The sequence below is a fragment of the Equus asinus genome, chromosome 3 (assembly GCF_041296235.1).
Source record: "Equus asinus isolate D_3611 breed Donkey chromosome 3, EquAss-T2T_v2, whole genome shotgun sequence".
NCBI classification, from domain to species: Eukaryota; Metazoa; Chordata; class Mammalia; order Perissodactyla; family Equidae; genus Equus; species Equus asinus.
The window spans coordinates 45,361,025-45,383,685 of record NC_091792.1 but is presented as its reverse complement, the minus strand read 5'-3'; the positions used below and the strand labels follow the sequence as shown (position 1 = coordinate 45,383,685).

The window sequence follows — 22,661 nt, the reverse complement described above, 5'->3', positions numbered from 1 at the left end:
ATGGCACCGCTCATCAAGCCATGCTGAGGCGGCATCCCACATGCCACAGCTAGAAGGACCCACAACTGAAAATATACAACCATGTACTGGAGGGCTTTGGGGAGAAAAATAAAATCTTAAAAAAAAAAAAAAGTCATGCAGGAAGTGGGACAATTCCTCATCCCGTGGGGTGTCTCACACAGTACAAGACATTTCTCCTACCATCCTCAGCCCCCAGCCATGATATGCCAATAGCTCTCACCCATCCTTATGCTAACCAAAAATGTTCTTACATTTCCAAAACACCCCTGTTGAAAACCAGTGACATATATAATGAATTTGTTTCAGCATGAATTAATGAAAATGAGACCTCCAAGTTTTTAAGTTCAAGATTAAATAAAACAAACCAATCACATGCAGTACCAGGAAAATGTTCAAGATAAATTCAAAAGGTTTATTGCACCAAATGCCACAGAAAAATGGATCAAAATAATACATGAACAAGTTTGAAGAAAAATTTTCCATACATTGACATTGATACCTATTTAAACTGATCAAAAATATAAAGTCCTATTAATTTGTCTTAATGGAGCTTCAATAATAACAAATCCCGGATTTTCTCCTTTTTGAAACACCACTTAAACTTAAGCATATTGCAATCTTGCTTCCAAGATATATGGTTCACCAAATTTTGACATTTAAAAATGAACATTCAGAGGGGGCTGCTTGATTTAGGCAAATACTATATTAAAATATCCCCTCCCCCAAAGCACAATAAAAAACAAATGGTTCACATTTACCAAAAGAAGCTAAAGACTTTTTCAATTTCATGGTGAAAGTATGCATGAACAAAATACTTTCAAAAGTACATATTAGTGGAAAATCTAGACATTTAAAAGATTTTTGGGGTCATTTTATATTCTTTATTTTTATGTACAACCAACTCTAGTGAAGAACCTAAAAAGCTAGAGACTGAACTTTATAAAATCTCAGGACCTAATTAGAAGAGCCTGAACAACGGTTCAGCATCGTTTAGCAAGCGGGGATTTCCCTCCCTCCAAAAGAGTTAATTTTGAAAAATACGGTAAGTTTAAAAAGTTGCGATGTGTAAACGGCAGTTCCATGGGATGTGAAAAGGTTATAGTTACTTTCATTAAAAAACAGCACACTTCAGAAAAATGGATTGAAGCCTGTACAAAAAGCTATTTAACACTGATAAAAATAAAATACTTTGGAATTATGCACAAGTATGGAAGCTACATTTTAAATTTTCATTGTCATGTTTAAACGTACACAATTATCTTTACATTCATATCACTCGTCAATCTATTAAAAATAAAATGGCAACATGCTAGAAAGAGGTCCATCACAGTAACATTTACACACTTCTGCTCTGTCATGCCTCACTAGCTTGCTTAGAAAAGCAAGATGCTACAAAAGTTACACTCAACAGGTAAGACTTAAAAGTTGAAGAAACCCTAAAGGTGGAATCCTGTCAACTGAGGTAGTTTTCTTTCTTTTTTTTTTTTTTAATTTTTCTGTTTTTCTTGAGGTGGGCATTGGAGAGGGCGGGATCCCTTTCTTGCCTCTTCGGTTAAGACAGAATGAAGCCACTGGGGGTATCTGGTGTGTGAGTGGGTATCTGAACACAATTCCATGAGATTTTTTTCTTTTCCACTTTTGGGAAGAGGTTGAATTTAAGACAAACAAAACTTGAATGTTGTTGAGAGGAGGATTATGAAAGAGCAGCAACATTCTTGGTCTGTTTTTGTAGGCAACAGACGTGAGGATTAGGTCCTGACTGGAATCCTGAGCGTCACAGAGACAACCCCCACATGTGACCCACCTGCAGTTTTCCAACAGACATTTTCCAAGAGAGAGTTCTGGACCAGTAGATTAGGAGACAAATCTTCTCAGGCTTTGAGGGGGCTGGGCTAAATCTTTTACATATGGAGTTTAGAATCAGCCATTCAAAGCCCGATATCCCCCTACATGGGTCTAATTTTCAACATGCCACTATGTACACACTAGAAAGGAACTGATTTTGTATCTAGTTATTTTCTATGAAACCCTGGAAGGTGGTGAATGAGAGAAAGTGCCCAAAACGTGTAAACACAGAAAAGGGAACTAGAGATGAGAGAAATGCTTTAAACTGGTGCAGATGGAAACAATGTAACATCAGCTATTACACTTTATTCTCACGTAATGAAAAACAATTGATGAGTGAGCTGAGCCACAGGTGAGGTTCATCCTCTTTGTGTAATATAACAGGCAATGATGTCATGGAGCTAGAGAATTTAAAACACTGAACTCAGATGTTAGACAAAAGGAAAGAGAAAAATACAGACAGAATGGAAAACTTCAATTTTATGAAAGAAAGATATAAAATTAAAATTAAAGATCTTAAGAGCCTTAATGCACCCATCTACATTTCACATCATAAAAAAGAGAGAGAGAGAAGGGAAGGTAGCAGTTCTGACCTATTCCTAAGAATTGTTCCTAAGAAATGACATACCTGTTCTTCTCCATTGGTACTGCTGCTATATTCTTTGAAACAAATAGTTAACTTGTATTTGTAAAAGAATAAAGAGACAATCTTATGTAACTTGGTGTTTGGGATCAGGATTTTATCAAATAGAAAATCTAGTGTCATTCTAACCCCTAAAATGGAAGTTACTTCATGTTCCTAGGTACAAATACATGGAAGGGACTGGAATTAATTCATAAAACAGTGAAAGGAGATCAGAACCTGGTCATAATTAACTGTAGTCAAGATCTGCAAGGTTCTAACAATGTTTGCTTTACCACATTAGCTCATGTCCTTTAACGATCAATTTTTTAAAGTCTTTTCCTTTGCCCTGGATGTCAGTACATAGTCTGACATGGTCATAGTTCATGGTCAGGAAATTAAGTAAAGTTTCTTATAAACTAACAGAAAACTAAAGTTTTTAAAAAGCTGAACTATGCTACTAAATAAACAATTCTTCATTTTGGCAGGTTTTAGAGAGGGTAATTTAATTTCTGGAAAGGTGTTTTGAAAAGGACGTAGGGATTAGAAGGCACAAAGATGATAATGTAAAAATTTAGATCACACATGGATTGTTTATAAATGTTCAAACTAATTACTTTCATTAGTCATCCTGAACTGTTGCAGGTTTCATTTCCCACCACAACAGCTGTGCCTTTTAAAGTGTAAATAGTCGTTTGTATTAACTATTATAGGAAGAAAGTGGCTTCGGCTGGAAGAATTTAGCAACAGAAACACTCGAGCTTATAGAAATAACTTTGGTAAATGGCCTCTCTTAAAAAGGCTGCTGAAAGCTCTAAAGTATCAGGATAAAACATATGGTATCAGACTATGCACTCTGCTGCTACAAACTACATCTCGATGGGATTAAGATGCTACATTGATCCCTGGGTTTATTGCACCAACAATCCATCTCTAAACGACCTGTGGTTGCATCTGAAACAAGGTAAACTCCAAGACGCGAAAACAGTGGGTCCTAAAGCACTCTCTTCCCAATAGTCAATTCTCTTTCATGTTTCACGTCAGACAGTAACTCCTATAGCCACCAGAGTTGAAGATGGCACAACGTGGCTTTATTTATTTCACCTTTTGTAAAAAGCAAACTCTGACCTGGATTCCAGAGTCCTTGTTCTGACTGTCTTCTTAGAACAGCAAAATATGCTTCCCCCAGTTTGGAGAGCTCATGCTTACACTCTGTCACATTTTCCTACTAGAACGGTAGATACATTGTTTACTCCCTGCTCCAAAGTCACTTGTCACTATTCTGCCCAAACACACAGCCAATCTGTACCAACAGCTTAGTGTTCAGTGTAGTGCTTGTGTTTCCTCCTACCAAAAAGGTCACTCTCTCTGTTGATTCACCGGTGACAAAAGGCCTAAAGTGTTCATGAAAACACACATGCCATTATGTCAAGTAAACCTAAGTCTTCCAATGAAGCATCCACTTGAAAGCAACGAAATAAAACAAAACAAAGAGGTGGAATGACTGTTTCTGTTTGCTCTTCTTATGCTTTTGACGTCACAGAGAGCTTATTCTTCTTCAGTTGAGAATCTGATTTTTTTCTTCCAAGGAAGAACTGTCCTGAGCTTTAGCTTATAAGAGTATTTGAGCGACGTAAGGAGAATGAGTACTGGCAATAGCAGTCAACAGAGGCAGGTCGTTCGATTCAATCCTGAAGATTGAGAAAGGAAAAGAATATTACTTTAAAGTAGCAGGATTTTACAGGAAAGTATTATTGCTAGGTACCAAGCTTACCAGATCATTGCTTAAAACTAATGAAAAAGCAAAAGAGATGGAAAGATGATAAACTTGTTATTTTGATACGATCTCCCAGTGGACACTGCCCAAGGGAGCAAGGGTCATGCAGGAGGGGTGCTGCGCACGTGTGGACACAGAGCTGTTCTTCCCATAGCAGGGGTGACCACCAGATTCTAAGTCTGGAACTCTTCTTATCACTATGCTGTACTTTAACACCTTCTCCAGTATCTCCTCATTCCTCCCATCAACACTCCTGAATGCAGACTGACTCTGCATCTAGGTCCAAGTTAGTCTTAGGAAAATGAGGAAGGTGGGAATTTCTTCAAAAACCATTTGTTCAACAGGTTATACAACTTAGATCCTCTTTAGGCATTTGAGCCACGACCTTCTGAGAGCAAAGTGACACTAATAAACACTGAATCAAGAGAGATCACGGCATCAACGGACGTGGCTTTGGCTGCCTCTCTTAAAGCAGAGGCAGATACAGCGTGGTCCCTGGCTCAATGCTGCCAAATGTCCTGAAAAAAATTAGAACTGCTTCAGTCCGTGGAATATGTCCTGATTCTTTCTATTGAATTCCAAAAATAAAAAATTAAAAATAAAAATTTAAAAGGTAGCTGGCATTACTTCATGGAGTTTTTTTATGCTTTCTCCAGTAATGCCCCCTACAAATCTAATTTCAGGGTAGACAAGACATTCTCCAGTACTTTTAGTGCTGCTGGCCCTGATTATGGGAGGAAGGGGCTAAAGAGAGGTTGGATATGATTCCCACTAATACTGAAGTGGGAGGGCCTAGAGATGAGGGTAAATAAGTCCTTATGATCCTTCTAACAGTGTTGATGATGGACACCTGTCAGAGTCAGGGACCCGGGAGAAGTCCCCGAAATACAAGGCACACATCCGGCAATGGGAAACCTAATGAGGCAGGACTAAAGTATAAGGCTGGTAAAGAGGTTGAAAAAAAAAACTAGGGAAAAAAATATGACAAAGAGATATATTGCAAGTTAACTGCAAAAGCAAATGCCTCAAAAGGGGAAAATATTTTTTAAATGAAGTATGTAAGAAAAATGTATGACAGGAAATGCTAAGAGCCAAACAATACAGTAAGTCATATCCTGGGTGTGAAAGACGAAAAGGCTGACAAGAATGCAAAGCCTGAGTCTCGAAATAACCCTGATTAGCAGGCTTAATAGAGAATTTCAAGGTCGATGTTATGTACACATTATTTTCTTGCCCAAAATTAGGGAAATCATCATCATAAGTAAGGGGTACAATTCCCCATATATACAATGTCTTTTTGTTAGCTCTCTGCTGAAAAATTAGGCAGAGAGTAAAAGTCAGAATTTCTTCTCCTGGAGAAGTGACAGCAAAGGCCCTCTGGAAGATGATATCCGTTATGAGTGACATTAGCACGCCTCCCCTTCTGGTGGGCTGATAATGAGAGGAAGGAGAGTACAGTCACCCTGCAGTCGTGCACACAGGCCCCTTGAAAGCCCAGGAGGGTGGCCTTTCCTGTCTCCTCCAGGGAGTGAAATATAAACACGAGCTGCCACCACTTGTCTGACTGCTTGCGACTTCAACATCGTACTGAAATGAGTAGCAATGGGCAGAGTGGGATTAAAATTTTCACTTCCAAGCATAAAATAATCCAGGGAGAAGACTAACATAAAGTACCACCAGCTTAAAGTTCTGCGTTTGTTTCCAGGTATGAAACTCCAGCATCGAACACAAGGAACGTGCTGTTCACTGGGGAGGAGCAGAGGCACACATCTGATGGACCCCAGACAGTTCAGTGGGGCACCAGGGCCTGCAGGTTTAGGGCGGCGCAGGCTAAGAGGGTCAGTGGGTACACAAGTGCCAGAAACCGGCCCATCCCAGGGAGACATGGTGGCACTTCAGAGGACTCACCCCAGTACGACACCTAATTCTTTCACATGGACTCGTGTGTGTCCACGAAGATATTCAGACAGCATCTTACTTTTCAGATACATCTCTTGTAGTCTGTCTTCAAGATGCATGATACACTGTGAAGCCAATAACATTCACAATGAGGGCTGGGATTCAAATCTCTGCCAGTATTCTACGACCTGGAAAATTCTCTTAATTCATTTCTAAGTACACAGCTATAATCTGCCCCCTTTCACAGACACTTAACAAGCCATCTCAAATCCTACCACTAGTAGGTATGAGAATAGGTTTCTGTAAAACAATAAAGTTTACTTTTCCTAACGACTATTAAGATTTTTATATACATCTTCTAGTCTTTTTTAAAAAGCATTTTTTCATAGTTGAAATCATTCTATAAGTGCACGTATTTCCTGCTTTTTAAAAACTTTCTAATAATCCTTTCCCCATGTTATTAAAAATTCTTTATCAATGTAATTTTTATGGCTCAATAATTTTTGAGAATGTGAATTTACCATTATTTACTTAATCACACAGCAATTTGCAGTTTTGATTATAAATAATTTTGTAAAGAATATCTCTGTCATTACTATTTTCCTATATCTCAGATTATTTTGGTGCAATACATTCCCAGAAGTAAAATGACTGAAATAAGGTTATTTTGAACTTTTTTTTTCTCTCAAGAGTGTATTTTAACTAGGTCTTTAATAACAATAAAGAAAAGGCAATTATTTTCAGGACATCTCTACCCTTGGAATTGTGTCCAACTTCATTTTTTAGAGAATAGCAACCATCTGTGTCTTTCACCAGAGGCAAATGCTTTCCCATTTGGCAGGCAGAGCTATGCAAGCATCTTCAGTAAGACACCTGATGGCTTTGGCAAGGCTAATTCCATCATACATAATTTTATTCTAGACCATTACACCTGCTATTTTCAAGGTAAAAAGATTAACAGATGCATTTGAAAATGTTGATCTTGACCATCTGGACTGATCAGTGACATGGAAAAAGTATCTATTAGAGATGCAATTTTTTTCAGTTTTTCATTGGCTTAAAACCTTAATGCATTGTGTTGGGTGGATGAAACACAACTGGTAAGTGACTAAGAATAATCATCAAAGTGAGGATTTCACCAATTCTCACAAAAATGTTCCCCCAAGTAAACAGAGTTAAGTGGTGAAAGGATCTCCTGTTAAGTTTCAGTTCCTCATGGAGTAAATACAAAGTTTTTAATAAGAGTGTTATAAAATATTCAAAAGAACATTCACATTACATTGAATCCTTTATGTTTTAAAACAGTTAATTTACAGCATTTTCACAGGCCTCGGGAAAACTGCATGTGGCAATGTGGATATAAAGAGAACATTGGTCTAGATGGGAAGTTTACTAAACTTGAAATCAAAGCGTCTAGAAAACTTTTTAAAAGCCTTGATTATCAAACAGAATTGTTTTGGGTTCCCTCCTCCCCTTTTTGGGATTTTATTCCTGAGATGGATTTCTTCAATTTTTAACTTCTGAAATTTTAAATAGCTACGTTCTTTCATACTGAAGGCTCCAAGAGCCATTTAATCAAGTGTTTCATTCAAGTGATTTTTAAGGAGAATTTTAAACTGCAGATAGAATTTCCTCTGATCTTGGTTTTGTCGGGGTAAATAAGTCATTGGTAGTATTACGTGGCTAAATATACTTCAATCCAAATGAAGCAAAAAGAATTAGCTACAGTAACGTATTGCTTGGATAACTATGAAGTCAAATGTAACAACATCTATGTGTTATAGAATAACACATAAAAGTTTGGTAAACACTAATATAACAGTAAAACACTATAAAATCTAATATTTCTTTTTTCCCTTACAGAAAAGGAGACTTTGGTCTCTAAATCAGCATCACGCAACTTGCTACTAGAAAGAAAAACTGCCTACAAATGCAGAACAAAAATAAGGTCATGGCAACCCCTAAGTGCTTCTCGTACTGTCCCTGGGACGGACGTCCTGCTAGAGTATGCTTCAGTTTAAAGCCCAAATAAAGATTTTAGTGAAAAGGTGTTGTCAGTCTTCACAACCATTAAGATTCTTTCATGAAACTATTATTAACAATCATATTAATAGTAGCTGTTTCCTGAGAGCTTATAACATCTATCAGTATTCCAAGCGCTCTACATGAATTATCTAATTTCGTTTTCATAACCATATGAGATAGGTTCTATTATTTCCCCAGCTTTACAGATAAGGAATTGAGACTTTGAGAAGTCACACAGCTGGGATGCAGCAGAGCTTGGACTGGACTCCAGGCCATTGGTCTCCACAACCTGTGTGCTGGCCACTGTGCACTGGCTGTTAGAGTGGCTCTTATTGGCATGTGCTTCGACAGTTTCAAAAGCAGCGTCTTAGCCCTGAGTTTCAGAGGAGTCTCACAACATGCTCGTTGAATAGGTACTATCTCCATTTCACAAATGAGAAAGCTGAGGTCCAGAGACGCTCAGGATTGTGCACCATCAGACAAGCCATCAACAGCAGAACTCAGCCTGTAACCCAGTTACATTCAGGGGTCTCCCTATCCTGCCACACTGCCACTACTTGGACGACAACCAGACAGTATTCAAAGCATCTCCTTCAAGGCCATAAGAGTCTTGACTATTTCTGAGGAATGTGGTGCAATGGTAAGATTTGGTCATAAGAACTCAGGAAATTTACCACTCCATTAGCAATGAGCGTAGGTAATTTATATTCAGCTTCCTATTTTGTTGATAAATAGTTCTGTATCTTTTGTGGAGGCCAGAAGGGAGGTAACAGATGTTTTGGTTGGGGCCGTCATACAGAGAGAACAGTGTACACAAGGGGGAAGCAGGGGGAAGGCAGGCGCTCTTCCATCCACGCGCTAATGCCCGAGGGCTGCCCTCTCTGCTCTTCCTAGCTCCATCCGCCCCTAAGCCTCTCTTCTACCTTTGAAGCCTTTCTCTCTCCCCCCTGTCTAAATATATTTTCTCTCAATCTCTCTGTACACACATCCATACTGAAAAGAATCTGTTTTGTATACTAATGCCAGTGACTGAGGAGGAGCTGTTGATAGAAGTTTACAGGCTCTGTTTGTCGCTTGTATTTAATACAATATTATGAAAGTGATTTTAAAATCCCATTTGAAAAGGAACAATTGATACCTCTTCTATGGGTACGGTACTTCAAAATTTCAAGCGTTTACACAAACAATATTCGATTTTATCCATAACAACTTTGTGAGGATGGTCTCTGAACAAAAGGAACTACAATCCCTTCAGAAGCTGGCTTGCTTGATATCCATCTAACAAAAGGAGAACTAATGAGTTCTCCAAAGGAGGATTTTAAATTTACTTTTGTGCTTGATCCCTGCTCTCCATCTTATTTACTTTCCCATATACCTTGTTCAAAAAGATTTGTGTCACTCTGTTATTTGTTTCGTGGAAGTGCTACTGTTACTGAAATCTATCCTGTTTGCTGGTTTTATGTTGCATGTTCTATTTTTACTTAAGCTAATGTCCAATTATACTAAAAATAATACATATGAATTTGTGATTTTATAATCCAAATATTGTTAAAAGTGCTTTTTAAACTATATTTCTTTGATAAAATGAGAACAAATACTTACAAAATCAGCAGGGAGGTGAAGCTTGTAAAGCTGCAAAATGGATTGAAGTAAACTGGACACTTGACTAGAGACCAAGACGTCCTGGCCTAGTTTCATGTTGTCCGTCACTTTCCTCTGACTGGTGGCGACCTGGACGCTCCACTTATCCGTGTCTGCGATAATACAGACAGCTTCAGCTATCGGCTCATCAAGCACTGGATGCTGAAAGAGAAACACAGTGGGTCAACTTTTCAGGACACCCCCAAGCGACACTCAAAATGTCTAGAGGGTTTCTGTTTAGCATTAGACTAATGGTTCAGAAGTTGATGGTGGGAGCTACAGAAATTTAGAGCTTTACAGGGACTAGACAGAAGTGTCATTAAGTCATCATTTAAAAATTCATTTGATAAAAACTACATTTGATCATTTTTTTCTTATACCCAGGAGGTATGCTATAAATATTGTTAAATGTTCACAGATGAGTGAAAAGATACGTGCCCTCGCTACATTCCAGGACATTAAAATTCATTTCCTTTTGAAAGACTGTACTCTCCTTTTAAAATGGAGAATATCAGACTAAGGTGTAGGATTCGATTGCCATTTCTCCAGTAACAAGGTTTAGCAAGGTATCTTAATATTCCCTTAAAGTTATAGCTTCAATCATTAAGCAATATTTACTTAGTAACTCTGTGCTGCATATATAAATCAACTCCAACAACCAACTAAAATCAGACTGGGGGATGAATTTATTTATCTAGATGAATCTAAAAGGTAAAAAGTATGGCTACTGATAAACATACTTAAAATACAAAATTGTCCATAACTGGGCAGTTACGGATAAGGCAGGCTAACTAGTAAATTGTGCCACAAGGTAAATAGGCTAATACTGATTCAGTCAGGGAAAAAAGGCCTTACAAAAAAGGAATTTCTCGAAATGGATCAAAGTACAACAGCTTCACCATCAGCCCCTTTGATGGACATATTTAGGATCCCACATGTGTTCAAATCAACATCAGAACAGCACTGCCCTCCTAGGCCCAAACTAAAAGAGAAGAGAGAACGGAAGGGTGGCAGGTATACAGAGATACAGAGACAGATAGCCATTCCTCGTAGCCAACATACCTGAGCACATTTTTCTAACTCTCATTTACAAAGGAAAACTAGTACTGGCTTTCTGTCATTTAATCCTCTCCACTACCCTGTGGTGGTCATTTGTCGCTTTTGGCGGCTTAGCATAACATCCTCCCAACACGTTCACCCTAATTTCCCTTTGGAGAACGACCTTTCTTGGAGAAGACCTGCAGGGCCCCACCCACCCTCCATGAAGGTGTAGTAAGATGACCCAAGCTAGGCCAACTAGATACTCCCTCTGGCGATTTTCCTGTGAGCCGGAGGATAGGCGGCTGAGAATGGTTGGCGCCCCCATTTTCCTGCCCAGACAGCAACTCCTACAAACACCTTCAGGTAGTTCTTGCTTCCTGGACTTCCAGAGTGGCCTTGTTTCCTGTCTATCCCAAGCCTAGCTGTTTGATCTCATCAATTCCATGAATACCTAATACCCTTCCAATAAAGACCCTTCTTCTTAAGAGGAGTTGGTTTCTGCTGCTTATAATAAAGAATCCAAACATATACAATCTTTCCATTGTACAAGGGCTATCTGTGACTTTTAAGACAACACAAGTAGTGTGAAGGCTGCAAATAGAAATCTAAGATATATGCTGTCATACTGTAATTTTAATAGGTGACTTGGCTCCCTAGTCTTGGGCTTTTTATTAAAAGGGAAGCCTATCCAGCTTTATATTCTGTCTCACAGATGGGGAAGAAGTGACTGGTGACCTGAATGAAAACTTTGTTGGTACCAACATTTTTTCGCCACATTATCCAAGGGGGAACCTTTCAGGGTTTAGAATATTTTTCCCATTGAAAAGAATAGCAAATCAGGCAAAGTCCAATGGTCTAACATTTATTTAAGCAGAAGTTCAAATAATCTTAACATGAGAAATAAAGAATTTGACAAAGCAGATTCTTGAATTAATGAAGACCAGTTTCCCAAGGATGGTGCTCATTTCGTAGACCTATTAAACAAACAGTAGAAAGGTTTTCTCACACACATTCCCACTCTCATCCAAAGGTTTTTGTGACCCCCTCACCCCTACCCTTTTTACACACACATATACACATCCTCCAAAATTGCTAAAGACAGGGCCTCAATGACTTCCCTTTACAAATTCCTGCAAGTTCTTGCTCAATCAGTGTGTCATAAATTCACAGCAAGATGACAAAGATTTGCCATCAATGTACCTGGTTCTTATGAGCAAAGGAAATGGAAATTTGGAAATTTACAAGATTTGTATTTTGAACTCAAGTCCCTCCAATGGTTTGCATCTCTCAGAAATTCAGTGTGCAGAGAACAGATCTACACTATGGACTTACACTGTACTTTATGGGACTTACATTCTGAAAGTATATATAATCACTACTAATCATATGCCAACCTATATATAATGAGTTGAATGAATGTCAATCATCTTTCACGGTAAAATCTAGCTTTTTAAAAATTATCATTTGCAGTAGATAATTTGGGCCCTAGACCCCAATTCAACTCAATTTCCTAAATGATCTCTCTAGCACAGTGTAGGGAAAGGAAGGGTATGTCAATCCAAGGAAAGCACATAGACTATAAATTATATGGAACCATCACCAAGAACACAAAGAGCTTCATTGTAAAAAGTGAACTGCTAGAATAAGGGCAATGAAACTCACTGGGGTGGTGATGGGGAGAAGATTCTCCAAGCATGAGTTACTTCAGAAGACTATAGATCTAGATATGATAATAAAAAGGGACTGAGAAATTGGCTCAATTATTTTAAAGGGAGGAACTAAAAGGGCACAAGAAATGTAAAAACAAAACAAAAAAAATCAAACGTGAAAAATGAGCAGGAGTCATTTTTAAATTGCTGGAGCAGAGAGGCAGAATCTGAGGTAGAAACCTGACGACTAGGTCCAAGCAGTCAATCTTTTCAACTTCAAGATCTTTTCTCCCTATATTCTTAGGTCCTTGCATAGGATCTAGCATTTGAACAATGTTATTAAATTAAAATGAAACAGGTTAAGCAAAAGCAAATGACAGAGTTGATGAGCATCCTGCATTCCTTAACACAGCATGATATTGCTGACTTATGTACGCAGGCTCCAGGAACAGAAAAGAACCAGAAAATGCTGAACATCTTCAGAAGAGTACTTTAAAAACACAGTCAAAGAATTACACATTCTCGGGCTACCAAATACCTAACACGCAATTGCCTGAATATGTCCACAGGGCAACCCAACTGCCTCCATCTAACTACACTGTTTAGTAGCTACTCCCTTATTTACTGAAGAATAAACACTTTTTAATGGAAACAGAGGGAAATGCAGAGTCAAGAAAAAGAAACGAATGCCAGAGAGAGAATAACGTATCAGCAGCAGCTACTATAGTTACAATGTAAGGGGCACCAGGGTGACTGGCTGCCCATTCCTGATCTGGTCTAAAATTCTGTAGGGTCAGAGAAATTGAAGCTTAAGTTCCAAAGATTCTGGAGAATTCTAATATATATCTTTCAAGTGGAAACACAACCCCACTAAAGAGAGGGCAGTTTAAATATAATATGATTTGGTTTATCAGTCAATTTCTAAGCTTTTAGAATTTGAAGAATTTTAAGATTGAGAAGACCATGTTCGGATTTATCACAGAAACACACACCCACACACACTCTGTGTCCTGGTATTCAATTTAAAATTCCTCTAAGGAAAGGCTCTATTTTCAAGACATATATAGAACCACAATAAACAGAGGAAACACTGAACTAAAGGTATGCTTTTTTTTAATACCAACTTTCTCTTATTAGCCATATCTTAATTGTAGAAGTAATTAAATAGTGAAATCTGTCAAGTATATATATATTTATTATTATTATTATTTTTTGCTGAGGAAGATGTGTCTTGAGCTAACATCTGTGCCAGTCTTCCTCTATTTTGTATGTGAGACGCCACCACCGCATGGCTGACAAGTGGTATAGGTCCATGCCCGGGATCCGAACCCGTGAACCCAGGCTGTCAAAGCGGCGCACACCCAACTTAACCACTAAGCCACGAGGCCAGCCCTTCAAGCAGATTTTTTAAGTTCAAATTTTCTCAAGTTCACACGCACACCAGGGTACACACAAACACACACACACTTATCATCAGCAATAACACACATGGAGCAGCAGTTTTGAGAAATTAAGTACTTAAGAAATGCTAAAAAATATAAGGCTGAATTGAATGATTCAAACACCATTTAAAAGTCTGATCCATCCATCTGCTATTCTTAGGGCTTGCAGTTTGGTCATGGGGACTAGAGAAAAAAGAAATAGGGGGCCGGGCCTGTGACACAGTGGTTAAAGTCTGGAGCACTCCACTTTGGTGGCCTGGGTTTGGATCCCGGGTGTGAACCTATACCACTCATCAGCCATGCTCTGGTGATGACCCACATACAAAACAGAGGAAGATGGGCACAGATGTTAGCTCAGGGCGAATCTTCCTCAAACAAAAAGAAGATTGGCAATAGATGTTAGCTCAGGACAAATCTTCCTCAAGAAAAAAAAAGAAATAGGCAGGTGAGGCTTGGCTGCAACCTGACATTGACACACGAACGAAAGGAGTCTGACTTTGGCCTCCTATAGTTCTCAAGAAAAGGGAGACAATATGGATAACTAGTAGTTTAGCAAGTAGGATTCCTTGGTAAGATTTCTCTTCCTAATGATAAAACTCTTTTTTTAAAAAGAAGGGGCTTTGTTATTTTGACTAAATATCATTAGAAAAACAGCACAAAAACGTCACACTATATATTTACCCTTTAAAAACTTCTCCTCCCAACATCATTGTCTCAGATTAAACATGTCCTTTGATGTTTGAGTCTTCAATGAAAATCTGAAGGAAATATTAATACTAAAAACAGTCACTTCCACTTAAAATGCTTGTTTGGTTGAAAAGTTTACAAACCTTGTGGACACTGTAAAACATCAATTGTCCTTTTCTCTCTCAAGCTAAAGAGAATCCATTTCAAAGCAAGTTTCTTGCCCACAGAGTTTGTCCAATTCTTCTATCAGAATGAGTCTGCCATGTGTTCTACTTTCTCCATAATCTGAGACTTCCAAAAGTGCTAACCTATCACAGGCCTCTAGGATGCCGGCACCCAGGAGCACCCATTCCAACTCAGGGGGCACCGCAGAGCTACTGGCCTCAACAGTCCCAACAGCCTTCCTGCCACCTCTTCCAGACACTGCCAGCAGTATCCATGCCTCCCTCAGAAACTTAATCGGGCACCTCAGAAACTTGTGACAGAGACTGGAGGATGAAAGCACACTGGAAATCAATAAAGGCTGTAGGCGACTGTTAGGGTGGATGGCCAACCTCCATCAGAGGAAGGAAGCGGGGGCAATATGCCATTATCATTTTTGCCTTCTCTACTCCATGGTAGTTACAAACATTTATTTAGCTCTACCTTGTCAATATCTCATTCATCCAAACGATTTTCTTGTGAAGATTTCTCAAGATAAATTAACAAATGAAATGCTTTGTATTACAGATGTTTAAAGACTTCTTGAATATTCTTTGGCTATTATATCTTGTTGAATCAACAGAGTAATTCTAGGGGCCGGCTCCGTGGCCGAGCGGTTAAGTTCGCACCCTCCGCTGCGGCGGCCCAGGGTTCGGATCCTGGGCGCGGACATGGCACCGCTCGTCAGGCCACGTTGAGGCAGCGTCCCACATCCCACAACTAGAAGGACCTGCAGCTAAGATATACAACTATGTAAGGGGCGGGGGGTGGGGGGTTGTTGGGGAGATAAAACAGAAAAAAAAAAAAAGACTGGCAACAGTTGTTAGCCCAGGTGCCAATCTTGAAAAAAAAAAACAAAAACAGAGAAAGTCTAGTTAATCCATAGCCACTAAGGATCTGTGAGTCTGTCTCCTGGGAGTGTTGGATACCTAGGTCATTCCAGTTTCAAGGTTCTCGATCAGATCTCTGACTACACAAAATATGCTGCCTTGCTTCACACACACATGACTTCTGCTTAACTCAAACTTCCAGGAACAAGATACGTCAGCATGGTTTGGGTAATCAGAAGAGCTGTGGTTCTGCTATTTCAACAAAGGGCAATGATGAGATGACAGCGAAGGCTCTGAAGTCAGACGGCACTGGGCTTGAATACTACCTCTGTCACTTAGTAGCTGTGGGACCTTAGCAACTCATCAATCTGGGCCTGAGTTTCTACATCTGAAAAACGTGATAGCACTTAATTCACAGAGTTTCTGTGAGGTTTAACTCACAGAAGTCTTCTGTGAGAAAAATGTGTATGAAACATGCAGCACAGTGTCTGACATTTATTAGGTACGTTCAGTTCACTTTCTTACACCACTCCCTCTCTGTGTTAATCATGTCTACTGAATCCTCAAACTTCCTGAAATACCACATTGTCATTTCCCTTACCAACTCAAAACCCTCGAGCACATATCACCCAAACACTGAAGTTCAAAGTTTTCTTTTTCCATAAGGTCTTCACAGTCTGGGCCCACCTTCGCCTATACATACTTACCTCCCAGGGCTCTGTAAGAAGAGCCCCCTTCTCCAGGCAGCGACGACTCCTGCCTCTTACCTTAGGCTGTGCCCAGAATGTCTTTCCTGCTACCTTGTAAATTTTCCAATCCTTCAAGGACCCAGCTTATGTCCTACCTGTCTCCTCACCCTCACAACAAGACTCCCTACGTTACTATTCTTCCTTTGACTTCTGAGAGCATTTACTATCTACATTTTGGCATTTCATCATTGTCTTAACCTATTCTTGACTTCACATCCATTTGTCTACTGAGTGATCTCATAAGTAACTCAAGGAGAGAAAATACATTTTGTTTTTCTTCTGTAGCCTCTGAAATGAGAATAATAGAATGCTAGGCATATGCTAAATATCTAATACATGCTGGCTCTGTTGAAAAATTCTCTATTCAGATTTATTTTGGGATTCAACCCAGTTCCTATTAAGTCATCACACAATTGTTAATATATTTCTTTTCCATGCACCACATTTAAATGATTAACATTTCATGTGATTACCTATTTTTAAAAGTAGGAAAACACCGATCTCATATATATGCTTCCTATAACTACTTATCAGTTCATCATGCCATTTTTCTTATGGGGTGGCCAGGAACACAGTCCTGCTCTACAGATAGGAACAATGAGGACAAAATTTAAGAGTTTATTAAGCATCTTGGCATGTTAGAAACAGAATTAGGAACTCATTCAAGTTTTTCCAATGTTTACCTCAATGAGTTTGCTATGCCCTCTACTTTGAAACCCTAGAACTTTGTGAGTGTGGAAATCCCTCTGAAGATGAGATTGCAAGAAGTGTGAATGACCGTCTCAATGTAACGTCAATAAGGGAAAACACAGTTGCCTCTATTATGACTTTGCTAAGAAACTTCCCCATCTTTATGCTGCTGGCAATGCCCAACACATACTCTAAACTGACCCATACTTATTAATCCTCAAAGATGTCCAGCCTGCATGTGGATTATAGACAGCAGGAGCACAGACAGACTTCTGTATTCATAACCAGCTCTAAAATCTGCACAACTAGCTACAATAGTGCAGATTTAACTACTAGGGGCAAGCCACTGGACACCCTGTTTCAAATACAAAGGGAGGTGATTTATGATTCAGGTAACTGGAACAATCTCCCTGTATCTTTTATTTTTCTCTGAAATATTCTGGATGATAAAACGTAGGATTCTCGGGCATCACTTGAATGTAAATCTGTTAATCATTCTATACTTCTGGTAAATTTTTTAACTTTATTAAACTGAACTTGAATAAGAGGATGCTATGTGACAAAATACCTTTCAAAAAGATTCTCACTGTTATGTACAGCACCATGACTTAATAATATTAGCCTTTACAGAACTTCAAGTAAGGCCTTAATTAGTCAGACAAAGAAAACGGGATGATTAATGCAGTGAAGTTCACCTTCTCAGCACTTGCTCTTGGTTAAACGTCCTCAGATTCCCTTTTTTTATTCTTCCGCCTCCTTAGGGGTGGTGGCCCACCTACATAACCACATCCTCCACTGCCTTGGAATTGAAGATTTAAGCAACATTAAGATAGTCCTTGGCCAACCCACCCCACTTCTCGATGGCTGAGAGCCACGTCAAAGGACTGCAGATATGTGTGGACTGATGATCAGTTTCTAAAAAAAAAAAATAAACAAAAAACCCCCTTCAGTCTCACATCTATCCAGAGAAAAGAAACCTGTATATCACTCACCATTGTTAAACACTTTCTTCAGTCTATAAAATCATCCAGAATACTGTTTTTTACTAAATGCTCAGCATCCAGACTTTCCTGACGGCAGTTTTACCAAGAGAAGGGACAGAGAGAACCTCCTGTGGTGGCAAAGCCAGCTTGCCTGTAGGTTAAGGTGCTCATCAACCCAATCAACCAGAAGAATCTTCAGTCCCCTGAATCTTCACTCCCTACTGACTCCCAGGCCAGATGTTGCTTCCTCCAGGAAGTCCTTCCACACCCGCTGCAGTAGACTCTACCGCACTGTTATCGCTTATTTCTTTGTATTTCCTGTTAAATTTCAAACTGCTTGAGGACAGGTGCTTATGAGACTTTGTCTTTGATGTCCTGTAGCTAAGTGTGGATTTGTTTCTATCCACCCCACATGGGTGTCAGTGTGCTTATTTAATCTGAAAAATCGCAGCCATTTTTTCTTCAAATATTGTTTTCCACCATATTCTCTCCTTCTGAATATGCTATAAATCTTCTCATTCTAACCTTGTCTCTTACTTGCTTTTCCATATTTTTTTCATGTATTTTTGTCTCAGAGCTACCTAGCCTCTATTCCACAAATTCTGATTCTCTCGAGCTGTACTTCATCTGCTCTGCTCTTCACCTACCCTTGAGCTTTAATTTCAATGACTGTATTTTTCAATTTTACAGGTTCTTTTCGGTTCTTTCACAAATCTAAGCAAGCATTTGTCACTTCATTCCATCTTTCTTTTACAGTTCTAGTTCCTTCTTTCTCTCACCATTTTAAACACAGTTCCTTAATCACTGTTTTGGATTAACACTTCAGTGCTACGTCTCCTGCTTATATTTCCTTACTCTCCCTCATCACAGTTTCCTCATACATGGCTTATAATTTCTGAACATGAGCCCATCTTGTTGGAGTTGTTTTGTTTTATGTGCTATATGTGTCTCTTGGAATACAGGCTCAGTGCCAGTCACTAAGGGCTTAAGAGCTGTATTAAGGTGGAGAAGAGGAAAAGAAGCTGTATGTGTCTTAAGAGCTTGCAGTTGTGAAAGTGTCCAGCGTGCGTCTTTCTGCCGGATTCCCAGAGGTTTCGATGCCTCTGGTTTTCATGTCTATCTGTTGTGTGAGGATTCCCAAGTCGTTCGGGTAGGATAAATCTGGCCCCCACACCACACACAGCATGAGCCTGGGATTTTGATTTCTCATGGGTGACTTTATTTTCCTCCACTCAAGCTCCCAACTTGTTTTTTGCTGCTTCCCTGTTTATGGCTGGAATTTTCTAGTTGCCTGTTCATGGAAGGATAGCTCTTTGAAGCTCCAGGCTTTAGGGAAAGGGTTCAATTCCAGGTCCCAAGCTTTATGTTCATGTAAGACCACATATCTCTTCCTGAGATCTTGGAAATTCAGCACCTAATTCCTAGGACTTGTATCCAGACTGAGATCCCAGGGGGCCTGGCTGCATTAGCCCAAACTTACTGTTCTGGCTTTGATTTCTATTTGTTTCTAACACAAAAGGATTTCCATTTTCTTCAGGCACAGGTATAATAACAATGGGGCTGGGGTTGGGATGGTAATATTTTATCCATTATGTCTATAGTTTTAGAGGGGAGGCATGCCATCTGCATCCGTACAACACGTTGCTGGAACCCTCCCACCTCATATCCTGGCTATGCCTAGCACATAAAAGGTGCTGGGTCAGTACTTTCTAATAGATACATAAATCTCCAAGGCATGACTCGCCTCTTCCTCCCCAAAAGCCATCTCCAACCTCCCTGCCCCATTTTTGGCCAAACAAGTCAGCCAGACCACCTGAAATACTATCAGCAGAGATTTCCAGTTCATCAAGCAGACTGTTAACATGTGAAAATACCAGAATGGATAATAATGATATGATCTTAGCACAACTCTGTAAGCATTTGTTTATCAAAATTTTTTTCTCGGGGCCAGCCTGGTGGCATAGCGGTTAAGTTTGCACGTTCCGCTTCGGCGGCCCTGGGGTTTGCCAGTTCGGATCCCAGGTGCGGACACGGCACTGCTTGGCAAGCCATGCTGTGGCAGGCGTCCAACATATAAAGTACAGAAAGATGGGCATGGATGTTAGCTCAGGGCCAGTCTTCCTCAGCAAAAAGAGAAGGATTGGCAGCAGATGTTAGCTCAGGGCTAATCTTCCTAAAAAAAAGAAAATTTCTTTTCTCTTGGAAACAGGTTCAATGTCACTAAAGACTTAAGAGTTGTAATAAGGTGGAGAAGAAGAGGAAAATCAATCATTTTGGACTACAGGACATTGCTGAGGGATCCTGGTATGTATACCACGGTAGAGACTCTGGGAAGCCTGAAGACATCATGAAGACACAGGGACCTGGGGGCAGAGGGAATGAGGGAGGGGTGCAGTGAGGTGGTCTGGGGGGTACAAAGGAAACATCTTCTGTGTGTCTGTGCCTGAGGCTGTGATCACCGGACTCACTGGATAGACACCCAAGTTTAGCCTATGGCCCTGCAGATACAGTGTGCAACCTTGGGAAAGGCGTAACTGTCTGGCCAGTCGCTTGCTGAGGAAAGAAACGGTTTAAAGTCAAGGAAAGGTGCTCGAGATCAAAAAAGATCAAGAGAATAAAGTTATGTGAGGATGTGCATGACTCCAAAATAAAATGTAAGAAGGTGGGTAGCTTTTTTGCAGAGAACGGCATAGACATCCAAATATTTTGCACACAGCGAAAAAATTGGGGAAAATATAAAAATTAGCCATGTGTCTAATATTAAAAAAATACAAGAAAAATGAAGCCTGACAGACCCATAATAAGCTTTTTGTTCTCCTTTAGGTAAAAAAAAAAAAAATGAACACAAAGAACCACAGACATTATGTCTAAACACATTAGTCTTTCTCTTTATTTTTTAAAGATTATCTGCCATTTCTCTTTACTTCAGAAGAAAGAGACATGCTAATCATCAGTTTTACCCACAGTAATAAACACACATCCTAAACCCAGTTCTACGGGTAACAGTTGACTAACATCCCTGTGCACTTTCTCTGACAGGCACCCAGCGAGGTGCGGAGACATGAAAGGAGCCAAGTCCTCTTCTCTGCTTCCAGGCGCCTGCAGCCCTAGTGGGAGAAAGACGTTGGAAACAGAACAAAGGTCCGGTGCGACGTGCTAAGGAGCCTAGAGGTGAGAACAGTTGAGTTCTACCTGAGGGTGCTGGGATGTTTTCAAACAAGAAGCAACATTTGAACTGGGTCTTCAAAAATGAACGAAAGTGCCTCAGGCGAAGGATGCAACTGTACACAGGTAAAAGGGTGAGAGAAAGGTGGCCCATTAAAGAATGGCAAACAGTGTGACTAGGGCAGAAAAGGAGACGTGGGCTGTGTGTGTGTGCATTTAAAGGACATAAAAGGGACAATTTCAGCCAAGGAGTTATATTTTACTTTGGAAAAAATGGGAAAATATTAGAGCAGAAGAGTAGATGATCATATTCATGTTTCAGAAAGAGCTCTTTTGTGGCACTGTGCAAGATGACTGGAAGGGGAAAATCGGACAGAGGGATACTCGTTGGGACAGTTAAGGGGGAATTTACTCAGTGTACATGCTTATACATGTGTGCCCATAAAAACATGTGTGTATACATGCATGTATATACACCCCCCTCAACAAATATTTCACTAAAGAGTAAGACAGTGCTATAGGCTCAAAGAATTGTCATGCTCATTATCCAACAGAGGGAAGTGAAAGCACCAAGAGGTGTTCTAAAATAGCAGATCTGCCCTACATAGATATTTACCTCACAATACTATTGATCTTAAGGTTGTTGTTGACTTGAGGCACTTAATGCTGTCTGTGTTACTTAAGTAATGATTTATCATTTGCTGTGACTTGCTGTTCTTTTGTAGTCTTCCTGGTTGATTACACTGCACGGCTTAATTAGGTATTCATGAGCGTATATTGCAGCCAAGCTTTTAGCAAAGCTCCTTATCTGTGCTACTGATTTCCGCATGATATTTCTGGAGTCAATCTGTTGCTACTCTTAAAATTAAATGAAAGAGGCTGCTACATCCAACTGTTACTTTGTTTTATAGATTATTCTGTAAAATGTCTGAGGCCCTGGAACACAGTTTTTAAAAAAACATCAAAATGTGATGTTAATTTTGGTCTTGATGACCCTATCCTGAAGAGTTAGAGCAGTATGGCCTGCTCCTTGTGATATCAGAGGCAAAGGGAAAGTGGACGCTTTTAGCACAGAACGAATGTGTGGATGGCTTCTGTCCCATCATCTCCAACAGGAATTTTGTGGGAAACTTTTTACAAAGCACTTTCACATGTATTATTTTATTAGCTAACATTTATTGGGCATTTAGTAATGTGCCAAAGCACTGTGTTAAACACTTGATATGTATTATCTCAGTCTTCAAGCCAGACCTATATGTATTGTTCATTTTATAGAAGATGAAACTGATGCTTAGAAAATTAAAGAAACTTGCCCAAGGTCACAAAGTCACTAAAGGGTGAGCCATGATTCAAATTCAGGTCTGTCTGTCTTTAGAAACCAAACTGTTAACCAC

General features: G+C 39.6%; 1 protein-coding gene across 5 annotated transcripts in view; it reads right to left on the bottom strand.

Annotated features, from left to right (window-relative positions):
- Nucleotides 1-3,857: 3,857 nt before the first annotated feature.
- FNIP2 (folliculin interacting protein 2) overlaps nt 3,858-22,661 on the bottom strand; it is a 131,993-nt gene continuing 113,189 nt past the window's right edge. For 4 of the 5 annotated variants that reach the window (XM_014829685.3, XM_070504991.1, XM_070504989.1 and 1 more), the window contains 3 exons: nt 9,792-9,992; nt 6,174-6,289; nt 3,858-4,179 (listed from right to left, as the gene is read on the bottom strand). In XM_014829685.3, coding sequence (XP_014685171.3) covers nt 4,101-4,179; nt 6,174-6,289; nt 9,792-9,992 — 396 coding nt within the window. In that variant the 3' untranslated portion in view covers nt 3,858-4,100. Of the gene's footprint in view, nt 4,180-6,173; nt 6,290-9,791; nt 9,993-17,814; nt 18,035-22,661 lie in introns of all 5 variants that reach the window. The other variant, XR_011502000.1, reaches the window with a different exon arrangement.